We start from the raw sequence: 12500 nt of genomic DNA, 5'->3' as shown, positions 1-12500 counted from the left end.
GAGTGTGTGTGAGGTGTATGAGTGTGTGTGAGGTGTATGAGTGTGTGAGGTGTGTGTGTAAAGCAGGTGTATTTAAACAGAAGCAGTATGTCTGTGTGAGCGAGTATGTGTGAGATGTGTGTGTGTGTGTGTGTAAAGCAGGTGTATTTAAACAGAAGCAGTATCTCTGTGTGAGTGAGTGAGTGTGAATGAGTGTATGTGTGAGTGAGTGTGTGTGTGAGATGTGTGTGTGTGTGTGTGTGTAAAGCAGGTGTATATAAACAGAAGCAGTATCTCTGTGTGAGTGTATGTGTGTGAGTGTGTGTGTGAGGTGTGTGTGTGTGTGAGTGTTTGTGTGAGGTGTGTGTGTGAGTGTGTGTGTAAAGCAGGTGTATATAAACAGAAGCAGTATCTCTGTGTGTGTGTGAGGTGTGTGTGTGTGTATGAGTGTGTGTGTGTGTGAGTGTGTGTGTGAGGTGTGTGTGTGTGTGTGTGAGTGTGTGTGTGTAAAGCAGGTGTATATAAACAGAAGCAGTATCTCTGTGTGAGTGAGTGTGAGGTGAGTGTGTGTGTATGTGTGTGTGAGTGTGTGTGTGAGGTGTGTGTGTGTATGAGTGTGTGTGTGTGAGTGTGTGTGTGAGGTGTGTGTGTATGTGTGTGTATGTGTGTGTGAGGTGTGTGTGTGTGTGTGTGTAAAGCAGGTGTATATAAACAGAAGCAGTATCTCTGTGTGAGTGAGTGTGAGGTGAGTGTGTGTGTATGTGTGTGTGTGTGAGTGTGTGAGGTGTGTGTGTATGTGTGTGTGTGAGGTGTGTGTGTATGTGTGTGAGGTGTGTGTGAGGTGTGTGTGTGTGTGTGTGTGTGTAAAGCAGGTGTATATAAACAGAAGCAGTATCTCTGTGTGAGTGAGTGTGAGGTGAGTGTGTGTGTATGTGTGTGTGTGTGAGTGTGTGAGGTGCGTGTGTATGTGTGTGTATGTGTGTGAGGTGTGTGTGTGTGTGTGTGTCTGTGAGTGTGTGTATGAGTGTGTGTGTATGAGTGTGTGTGTATGAGTGTGTGTGAGTGTGTGTGTGTGTGTGTGTGTGTGTAAAGCAGGTGTATATAAACAGAAGCAGTATGTCTGTGTGAGTGAGTGTGTGAGTGAGTGTGAGGTGTGTGTGTGAGGTGTGTGTGTATGAGTGTGTGTGTATGAGTGTGTGTGTATGAGTGTGTGTGAGTGTGTGTGTGTGTGAGTGTGTGTGTATGAGTGTGTGTGTATGAGTGTGTGTGTGTGAGGTGTGTGTGTGTGTAAAGCAGGTGTATATAAACAGAAGCAGTATCTCTGTGTGAGTGAGTGTGAGGTGAGTGTGTGTGTATGTGTGTGTGAGTGTGTGTGTGAGTGTGTGTATGAGTGTGTGAGGTGTGTGTGAGGTGAGTGTGTGTGTATGAGTGTGTGAGTGTGTGTGTGAGTGTGTGTATGAGTGTGTGAGGTGTGTGTGAGGTGTGTGTGTGTGAGTGTGTGTGTATGAGTGTGTGTGTGTGAGTGTGTGAGGTGTGTGTGTATGTGTGTGAGGTGTGTGTGTGTGTGTGTGTGTGTGTGTGTAAAGCAGGTGTATATAAACAGAAGCAGTATCTCTGTGTGAGTGTGTGTGTGAGGTGTGTGTGTGAGGTGTGTGTGTGAGGTGTGTGTGTATGAGTGTGTGTGTATGTGTGTGAGGTGTGTGTGAGGTGTGTGTGTGTGTGTGTAAAGCAGGTGTATATAAACAGAAGCAGTATGTCTGTGTGAGTGAGTGTGAGGTGAGTGTGTGAGTGTGTGTGTGAGGTGTGTGTGTGAGGTGTGTGTGTATGAGTGTGTGTGTATGAGTGTGTGTGAGTGTGTGTATGTGTGTGTGAGTGTGTGTATGAGTGTGAGTGTGTGAGGTGTGTGTGTATGTGTGTGAGGTGTGTGTGAGGTGTGTGTGAGTGTGTGTATGAGTGTGTGGGTGAGGTGTGTGTATGAGTGTGTGAGGTGTGTGTGAGGTGTGTGTGTGTGTGTGTGAGGTGTGTGTGAGGTGTGTGTGAGTGTGTGTATGAGTGTGTGGGTGAGGTGTGTGTATGAGTGTGTGAGGTGTGTGTGAGGTGTGTGTATGAGTGTGTGAGGTGTGTGTGAGGTGTGTGTGTGTGTGTGTGTAAAGCAGGTGTATATAAACAGAAGCAGTATGTCTGTGTGAGTTCTTCACCCCGCTGCAGTTTGTCCCCGTGTGGCTGTAAATCCAGAACCGTCGACTCGCAGGATTTCAGGTTTCCTCGTGTTTCTGCTGGTGTTTTTTCTTCCTCTGGCTGTTTTATGGAGACGTCAGTGCGTAGCCGAGGGAGCGCGCCGTCTCCGGGAAGGAATCAATCTTCCAAATACACTGGATCCAAAAGCGGCTGATGTTTTTCTCACAGTGCTGCTGTGAGAGACGAACCACGGCTTCTTTCTTCCTCACACTGAAGATAGGTTTATATTAATGCGTTATCGTTTCTATAGCAACAGCTCATTCACAGGGACGTGTGCAGCGCACGCTCCACTGATAATAAACGGTTAAAAATACTCAATGTGGTGAAGTTTTCTGTAAGGAGAAATGTGTTTATGTAACATGTATGGAAGGAGTCTCCAGTGTCAGCGCTTTGTACCAGTCAGAGGTAAAGCTGTAAGTTTCAGTTTTCCGACGTCTTCAGGACAGAGGAGTTTACGCTTCTTCTTTGCGGTTTCTCAGTAACATGCGGAACAAGCTGCAGTTTTTTTTCATCTTATTAACTTGGAGAGAGAGAATAAAGAGGCTGGTGAGGGAACGAGTGTTTATAGCTGCTATAATGCAAGTGACAACAGGAACGGTGCACGTCGGCTTTACGTACACTGCTTTAATAAATCTATTTTTTTTTCCAGTGAGGAACCCTATCAGAACACACACGAGTATACACACACACACGCAGACTCACACACATACACTCACACACACACACTCACACACACACAGACTCGCACACGCACACACACACACACACACACACACAATCATACAGCCATTATGCCAAAAACTCTTTTCTTGGATTACATTATTCTCTCTCTCTCTCTCTCTCTCTCTCCCTTTGATCAGTGAACTGATAAAACACCAAGCTCCCTGATGCAGGAGATAAATTCCAGAGCTCGGCTCTTCATTCGGCCGAGTGGATCTCCTGAGGAGAACAAAACAGAAACGGCGTAACAGAGAAAATCTCCCTCACGACAGGATCGAGCTCGGATCCTGTGAAATAAATCAGACAGGAACGCTGATGGACTGTGGGATTTACTCTGGGAAATCCTCGGCCCACCTGACAGGAAGTTCACGCAGACCTGCAACTTCCTGTGGAGCCAAATAAGGAATTTCCACACCTGAGTCACTCTGATGATGTTCCCCTGGAGGTTTCCATCGCGCTCCTGAACCTCGACCTCGACCTCGCCGTCTCTCTCGTCTTCCTCATTTCTTTGGTAACGCTTTATTTTAATGAGCACATGCAGTGTAAGGAGTTAATTAAGGTTTATTTATAAAATGTTTATTCACTCTGTAATTAATCTTTATTCATAAACTTATATTATTGCTCTATAACCTGACCTCTGTTTCCTGAACATGAAAAATAATTCCATGATTGGTTTTGATAATGTACAATAAACACTCCATTAACACCTGCTTATGAACTATTAATCATGGATTAATAACATAAATCCACATCTTATTAGTCTTTTTATTATTATTTATTAATGATTAATTCTGCCAAATATGTGAATTCAAATGTAAAAGAAATCCATCAGGAAAAATCATTTATTTTCTTTCAGCTTTGACTCTTTAAGGTTGAGATCATTACACAGTTTTATAGTTTAGAGTTTGCAAAAACTGGTAATAATAGTATCTTATCTTTATTGTTCATATTAATATTTATTTATTTAATGTACAGACTAATTGATTAATGTTCTCTTCCCACAGCTCACGCCTTTCTCTCTGAAGAACACAGAACACAGAAACTGCAGAAACTCGACTCTAGAACCGAAAGTTCTAACGTGGAGAATTAATTCTAATAAGAGGTGAATTCAGGTTATTCCTTCCTGTTCAACTGCTTGTAAGGTTTTAATAAAATGTTTACTGCACAATATCACAACTAATAACTGAATTATTATTTATTTTCACGTAACAGAGCTCCAGTTATATAGCAACATAAAGACTAATACAGAGTGAATAAAGCTTCTCTAATCATCTAATTTGAGCTCTATTTTAAAAAAATAATAACAATGTTAATTAACTCTTTATGCTTTGTTCCTTAAAACAAAGTGTTATCCGTTTTTCTATTTTCAGTTTTATCTGAGTCTCTTTTTATTGTACGGAAGTTAAATTTAATCAGAAAGGATGCAGCCTCTCTGGGCAGAAACGTGGCTGGTTATTAATAACGGCGGAGGAAACAGAACGTCAATAAATAACTCCAGAAAAACCAGCCTGTGTTAGTGCTTTCAGTCTGACCATGAAGTATTCAGACGTGTTTCTCACCACGCTAATGAAATAAACTCCTCAATCACCACATCACATCCTGAAACCCCTGAAATTCATCATCGTTTCTGTGTCCACAAAATGTCGAAATGTTGAAATGTTGTGTATTAAATGTTTAAAAACAGGTTTCCTAATGAAAAATGATGAAAAGTTGCACACAAGAATCACACCTTCACACAGAAACTATGTCCAATATCTTATTATACACATTATAAAACCAGTTACACAGAGACAGGAAGGGGTTTAACTTTACCACACACACATGCTGCCCCCTGCTGGTGATGGAGCAGCGGTGACAACAACGACAACAACTGCCCCAAACTACCACCAGTGTGAAACAGCCTGATTACTCCAGACTTTAGCTTCTATTTTATTTCATTTTTATGTGCAAGGTCACAGAAAACTGGTTAAAACAATTAATCGGCTTTACAAGTGCACTGTGTGAGTTTAACAAGTATTATTATTATTATTATTATTACCAACTAAACACTCTGTGGTTTAAAGATAAACCATTTGCATCATATTACAGACTTTAACATGCTGTTTCCTTAACTAGTGTCTCTAAAAAGTCAGATATATTTCCACATAAAACCTATGGACACATATTTTACACACACATACACACACACACACACAGGAGGATGGATTTGAGCAGTATATTTAATATTCATGATCACCTGAACTTCACCTGACATTAAGAGGAGTTTAATAAGGTTTACTGTAGTTTCAGGGTTTCAGTGTAGAATATATTGTGGAGCTGTTGGTCCTCAGTAAGAGTGTAAAGTTTCTGAGATTCTCTCCTCATCAGCTCCTGATGTTTCCAGGGACAGCGCTGAAGTGAAAAACAGTCACCTCCTCCGTATCAGACTGTCCGGGTCTCTGTTAAAGGATTCTATCTCCTGCTGGTCTTTTCTGTTCTCTCTCCTGACCTAGAATTTAGTGTTAGCAGTATGGAATAGAATAGAATAGAATAGAATAGAATAGAATTGCAGGGATTAATATTTTGGGTGAGCTCCTGATCACAGGTGAGGATAAAGACACAGATTGAACAGAGAGGTCTCACCCCTCACCTGCCTGAAGCATCTCCCTCTTTTCCGAGAGTGAACCACAGCCTTGGACTTGGAGCTGCTGATTTTCATGTTGATGAGTGATATGTTTAAAGCTAAGAATATGTTTAAAGACACGCAGAAGATTGCAGTCTGTCCATCAGCTGCTGCTGCCTGACTGACATTTTACACCTGACCTTCACCTTCCTCATGCATGCCGTGGTTCCGTCAGGATGAGCCGGTCACCAGAACCGGGGCAGGTCCGGGGCACTTGGTCTTATTCGTGTCTTTCCTGGGGATGATTAGGATCGCTCCTTACCCTCGTATCTGTTCACCAAGCGTGGCCAAACTGAGAGCGTTAAACTCCCTCTGATGTAGCGCATTAACCTTCTCACCACAACGTCTCAATCCACAAAGGAGCAAAAATAAACAGATTAAATAAAAATAACAATATAAAGAAATAAGGATTCCACCTACAGTATCAAGAAGAGAAGAGTTACACCAAGAAGAGTTACAGCAACAATCACAAGAACTGCAATGAACAACAGCAGCAACAACAACAACAATAACAACAACAACAGCAGCAACATCAGTAACAACAACAACAACAACCACATCAGTAACAAGTGACAGTAGTGTGTATACAGTGATATAATTACTATATTAATGTTCATGTGTGTGTGTGTGTGTGTGTGTGTGTGTGTGTGTGTGTGTGCTCCTCAGGTGTGTAAATAAGAGGAACAGTTCTTTGGCTTTAGATTCAAATGTAAAAAGAGACAAAAATGTTTATCTATTTGTCTTAATCATATTTCATCTGTGTGTTTATAAGCGTGTTTAATTTTTATTTTTTATTTGAATAAATGGAGCGCACAAAATATCTATCTATCTATCTATCTCTGTATCTATCTATTAATAATTAATAGTTTCTGTTTAGAACACATCAGCGCTGATGTAACGTGACAGAATTATCGGAAGATCGGTTCATAGCTGATTCGCCAAATATGAAAATTGTGTTTGTTTGTTTGTTTTTTTTTACTCTACAATGATTTTTAAATAGATTTCAAAATTATTCTCATAATACAAATAAAATTTGTTTTTAGAATTCTGAATTCTATCGTGTTGTATAATTATTTATTTATATTAACCGACAAAATCCTGTTTGAGGCGCGAATGTGCTGATGCGAAATCTTCACCCTGGCGCTGTGATGACGTTTCGGCGACTGAACAACAAACAGTGTTTGGGTTTAATCCAAAATGGCGGCGCAGTGTGAGGCTAGGGCACTAGCGACGGCGTAGCAGACTCGCCCTAGGTAGTGCGCTGATCTAGTGAGGGAGGATGTATTCGGGACGCTTTGCTGGACTTGAGTAAGCAGGACAGGTAGAATTTGTGCTGTCCGTGTCGTTAGCTTTGTGTGTTGTGTTCCGTTCCGTGTGTGAGTTTAAACAGATATTTAACACAGTTTTCATCCTAAATGAAGGGAGCTGCGCGCTAGGACGCGTGTGTGTGTGGAGCGGCGGTTATAGCTGAGGTTTGGTGGTGAGTGTGTGGAGCTAGCAGGCTATAAACGTTAGCAGGAGCGACCTTAATGACGCCCGTGTTTTTCTCTCCGCGATGAGACAAAGTGCACATTTATAAAGAGTTTATAAGGGAATCTGCGTGTGGACTTGTACAGCCGGGTCACATGCTGGAGTGTGTGAGAAATCCCTCCTCAGCGAGCTGGCAGTCTGGGCCTGAAAGAGTTGCTTATTCAGGACTTTCCATGTAAATGAAGTGGTGTGTTAGCGCTCAGAGCTGTGAGGAGACATCACCTTCTGAAAACACCACAATGCCGAGCTGCTCCTGTCCTCCGAGCGCGCGCTAGAGCAGCCCAGGTTCGGCCTGCCATCCGAGCCAGCCTGGGTCCACATCCACTGCTCACACACACACACACACACTCACACACACACACACACACACAGAGAAAAGTGTCTGATTGTAGCATAAGTGTGCTTTTAAAATATTACAAATCCCGGTTGTTGTAATTATTATTATTATTATTATTATTATTGCACCCGACAAATACAAAATGTCCAAATACTACTGAGTTTGTCTGGAAAATACAGTTTTAAATTTTCGGGTTTGGTTCAGAACGGACTTTAAATAGTTCTCAAATAGACATCTGTTGAAAATCAGAGACTCAGAGAGAGATATTTGTGTATTTTTGGAAATGCGCACGGAGCAATAACCTTGACCTGGGAAAGTGACGTCAAATCAGGGACGTTTCAGGCACTTTATATATAAATATATAAATAAATAAATAAGTAAATTTTCCCATGTTCCAGACGAAGAGAGAATCCGACATTGTGACTGTGTGTGTGATGAGAATGAATGCAGAAGGAATGAAGTTGCCTGCAGGATTTGCACCGTGTTGTTAGGGTTTGTGTTCGGAGCGCTGCCATGTTGCACTCGTCCATCAGCCTCTGAAGTTCTCCTCTAGAAACTTGAGTATATTATATTACTTATTGGACAGAGTTATAAAGTAGTTGGTGGTGTTCATGACATGAGAAGATGAACGGTGAGAATCAAGCACTAGATTTATGCAATGCCAGAATGAAAGCGTCTGATGATGACCACACCACAGCGCTCATCTCCGAGGAACTCGTCCTCCGGAATAGCATCAAGCTCATAGACAAGGATGCGGAAGCTTCGGACTCGGGACACGAGGATAAGAACGATAAAGAAGAGCCGCCGACTCAGAAGAACAATGGAACCGTCCTTTCAGTGCCGTTGCACGTTCCTGAAGAAAGTAGCGCGCAGGATCTGGAATCCCGTTTTTCCACTGGAAGTGCGAACGACGACGAGGACATGGACATCGGTGTGGATTTGAGTTTGGACGAAAGTGGAGTTTTGGAGTCGGACCCGGTGACAGTGCTCAAGCAGAGCAGCAGTGTGGGTTCTGTAGCGTCTGAAACGGATAAGGACTCGGACAAGCCTTCAGAAGCCGATCCCTCGAGTTCGACCAACGCAGAGGCTCCGTCCTCGTCCTCGTCTCCGGCTCAGCAGGAAGGAGTCGGACCCAAACCCGGAGCCAAGAGGGTCACGTTTCCCTCAGACGAGGACATTGTGTCCGGATCGGTGGAACCAAAGGACCCGTGGAGACACGGTGAGTTCACGTTGTTGTTTTATATTTCACACACACACACACACGCTCAGGTGAGCCGAGCTTCCCTCTGTTTAGGAAACACACCTGAGCTGTTGGGAAAGGTGACGTCTCGGATTAATGTCTCGTCTCGTTCAGCTCGCACTTCCACTCCTCTCAACTGTGCTTAAGGATCATTTAACCCTCATAGCAAAATACACTTTAGCAGCTGCCAAGCCGTGAAAACATCTCATGTTACCTGTCCTCGAGAGAGAGAGAGAGAGAGAGAGAAAGCAAGAGAGAAAGCAAGAGAGAGCGAGAGAGATTGAGAGAGAGAGAAAGCGAGGGAGAGAGAGCGAGTGAGTGAGGGCGAGAGAGTGAGAGTGAGGGAGAGAGAGTGAGAGAGAGAGAGAGAGTGAGGGAGAGAGAATGAGTGAGCGAGGGAGAGAGAGTAAGAGAGAGGGTGAGAGAGAGAGAGTGAGTGAGCGAGGGAGAGAGAACGAGAGAGAGAACGAGAGAGCAAGAGAGAGCGAGCGAGGGAGGGAGAGAGAGAGAGAGAGCGAAGGAGAGAGAACCTGCACTCTTCTTTTTTTCACTTCTCTTACCTGCTGATTCTGATTTATAAACGTTCATGTTTTTCCCTATAAAACAGACTTTTCGATTCTTCTGTCTTAATCTGGTTTTGGGGCGGAGCTATATGTATATTATATATAAGGTCAGTTTGTGATGTCACAACATGGCTTTGAACCAATCATGTCAAATATGCAAATTATTGTTGGATATTGATTCAGTACACAGACACTTCCAGCCACAGAACATATTTATCCAGCCAAGTGTTAAGGACGATGAGATGGTGGTTGTCACGGTAACGCTAATTAAATAAATAAATTGGTGAGAAAGTGAGGATGGAAATGAGACTCTGATCCTGAACTCAGACTCGTGAGCTACTTTGCTAGCAGCTAACTAGCTAGTGTAGCTAATGCTAGTGATATCAAACTGTTAGTTTCTTATTGTCTAATTTGCATATTTATGAATATTCATATCTCCCAGTGTTTACACATGTAAACAGATGTTCCGCAGATGTTTTTAGTTCATTTCTCGAGCTTTAAAGCATTAAACATCTTATAAATGAAATGTTTGAGTATTTTAAAGATCAGATCATGAGAATTTGCTCAGTGGCTGTGAGAGAAATAAACACAGGAAAAGAAACCTGTCTAGACGTAAACGCTGATGTTTCCTGTGCGGCTCGTTTGAGAGGATGTTGAGGCAAGTGTGAGACTCGAGATGACGACTTTCTCTCTCTGACTCGCTCGAGAGCGCCGAGCGCCGCTATCGGAGAATAATCATTAATAAATTCCACAGTTTAGAGACGACGCTGCTGCTGATTGGTCAGAAGGTGTTGATTATTTTACTGGAGCAGCAGCAGCACGAGCTGAACACAGAAACGTCGCCGTTCCGACGCTCCGACTGCATTTTAGTTTAGTTTAATAATCACTAGCGTGATTTTGTGTGTTTATGTCTCAGTGTTTCAGTGCCAGCGGACGCTGGTGGTGTATAAAGTGTGTAAATGTGTGTGTGTGTGTGTTCAGTAATGCTGAGGACGTGTGTGTGTGTGTGTTCAGTAATGCTGAGGACGTGTGTGTGTGTGTGTGTGTGTGTTCAGTAATGCTGAGGACGTGTGTGTGTGTTCAGTAATGCTGAGGACGTGTGTGTGTGTGTGTGTGTTCAGTAATGCTGAGGACGTGTGTGTGTGTGTGTGTGTTCAGTAATGCTGAGGACGTGTGTGTGTGTGTGTGTGTTCAGTAATGCTGAGGACGTGTGTGTGTGTTCAGTAATGCTGAGGACGTGTGTGTGTGTGTGTTCAGTAATGCTGAGGGTCGTGTGTGTGTGTGTGTGTGTGTTCAGTAATGCTGAGGGTCGTGTGTGTGTGTGTGTGTTCAGTAATGCTGAGGGTCGTGTGTGTGTGTGTGTGTGTGTGTGTGTGTGTGTGTGTTCAGTAATGCTGAGGTCGTGTGTGTGTGTGTGTGTTCAGTAATGCTGAGGTCGTGTGTGTGTGTGTGTGTGTGTGTGTGTGTGTGTTCAGTAATGCTGAGGGTCGTGTGTGTGTGTGTGTGTGTGTTCAGTAATGCTGAGGGTCGTGTGTGTGTGTGTGTGTGTGTGTGTGTGTGTGTGTGTGTTCAGTAATGCTGAGGTCGTGTGTGTGTGTGTGTGTTCAGTAATGCTGAGGGTCGTGTGTGTGTGTGTGTGTGTGTGTGTGTGTTCAGTAATGCTGAGGGTCGTGTGTGTGTGTGTGTGTGTGTGTGTGTTCAGTAATGCTGAGGGTCGTGTGTGTGTGTGTGTGTGTTCAGTAATGCTGAGGGTCGTGTGTGTGTGTGTGTGTGTGTGTTCAGTAATGCTGAGGTCGTGTGTGTGTGTGTGTGTGTGTGTGTGTGTGTGTGTGTGTGTTCAGTAATGCTGAGGGTCGTGTGTGTGTGTGTGTGTTCAGTAATGCTGAGGTCGTGTTTGCGTGCTGGTGTTCTGCGTGTGATGCTGTGTCACGCTCGGTTCTGCAGCAGCGCGGTGTGAAGTGTGTTTCGTATTGAAGTTGGTCACATGATCCTGCTGGAAGCTGTTTTTGTGTCATGTGTCCAGGATGCAGAAGGTTTGTTTGTGTAACGAGGGCAGATTTTATCTAACTGTCGCCACAAACTCGCTCTATTTACTAATTCACACGAAGCTCACAAAGGCCATGGATTCTATTACAGCACTTTCCTGTGTCCATCTCTGTGCTGATCTCTGTGTGGATCTGTGCTGATCTCAGAGAAGGTCTCAGTGTTGATCTCTGTGTCAATCTTTGATGATCGCTCTCTGTGCCGGAGCCCTGTGCCGGAGCCCTGTGCCGGATCTCTGTGCCGGAGCCCTGTGCCGGAGCCCTGTGCCGGATCTCTGTGCCGGAGCCCTGTGCCGGAGCCCTGTGCCGGATCTCTGTGCCGGAGCCCTGTGCCGGAGCCCTGTGCCGGATCTCTGTGCCGGAGCCCTGTGCCGGATCTCTGTGCCGGATCTCTGTGCCGGATCTCTGTGTCGGAGCCCTGTGTCGGATCCCTGTGCCGGAGCCCTGTGCCGGAGCCCTGTGTCGGAGCCCTGTGTCGGATCTCTGTGTCGGATCGCTGTGCCGGATCGCTGTGCCGGAGCCCTGTGTCGGAGCCCTGTGTCGGATCCCTGTGTCGGATCCCTGTGTCGGAGCCCTGTGTCGGAGCCCTGTGTCGGAGCCCTGTGTCGGATCCCTGTGTCGGAGCCCTGTGTCGGAGCCCTGTGTCGGATCTCTGTGTCGGATCTCTGTGTCGGATCTCTGTGTCGGATCTCTGTGTCGGATCCCTGTGCCGGAGCCCTGTGTCGGATCTCTGTGAATATCTCGAGTTATTGTCCTTCTGCTGAGACTGAGATGTAATGGGTTCCACATTGAGCTTTCAGGAACTTCTTCCTCATCCTCTGTTCACATTAGTAAGTGAAAAGTCTCCCATGTCACTTGTAGTTTGTATTTTGTGGGCGTGTACCAACTGTTCGTGTTGTCTCTTGTGGGCGTGGCCTGGTCAGCGTGTTTTAGTTGTGATGAGAAACAGTAGCAGATGTTTATCTTCTAAAGCTAGCGAGTTAAACGTGCTAATCAGCGTGATTTACTAGCTGCAGAAATACGACCCGATAAGATAAAACCACGCTTATGCGTTTTTCTTCCGTTTTTGTGTCAGACAGTAAATGGTGACAAACTGAACTAAAGTTAAACTATAAATAGACAAACTATAAACTAAAGTGTAACTATAAATGGATAAAAAGTATGATGTCATTCTTTAATTAATAAGAAA

General features: G+C 44.2%; 1 protein-coding gene and 1 long non-coding RNA gene across 2 annotated transcripts in view; both read left to right on the top strand.

The window, feature by feature from the left end:
• The window catches only part of LOC117597590 (uncharacterized), a 7085-nt gene extending 2306 nt beyond the window's left edge, over nt 1-4779 (top strand). Inside the window, exons 2-3 of the long non-coding RNA XR_004578353.2 lie at nt 3078-3448; nt 3942-4779. This is a non-coding gene — a long non-coding RNA (uncharacterized LOC117597590). The remainder of the gene's footprint in view (nt 1-3077; nt 3449-3941) is intronic.
• A 2023-nt stretch (nt 4780-6802) lies between these two features.
• Nucleotides 6803-12500, top strand: part of ppp1r37 (protein phosphatase 1, regulatory subunit 37) — a 25851-nt gene continuing 20153 nt past the window's right edge. The window contains exons 1-3 of the mRNA XM_053234683.1: nt 6803-8846; nt 11293-11302; nt 11462-12043. Of these exons, the coding sequence (XP_053090658.1) occupies nt 8091-8846; nt 11293-11302; nt 11462-12043 (1348 nt within the window). The 5' untranslated portion in view covers nt 6803-8090. The remainder of the gene's footprint in view (nt 8847-11292; nt 11303-11461; nt 12044-12500) is intronic.

Source organism: Pangasianodon hypophthalmus, chromosome 6, assembly GCF_027358585.1.
Source record: "Pangasianodon hypophthalmus isolate fPanHyp1 chromosome 6, fPanHyp1.pri, whole genome shotgun sequence".
NCBI classification, from domain to species: Eukaryota; Metazoa; Chordata; class Actinopteri; order Siluriformes; family Pangasiidae; genus Pangasianodon; species Pangasianodon hypophthalmus.
This window is presented reverse-complemented; position numbering and strand designations above follow the sequence as displayed.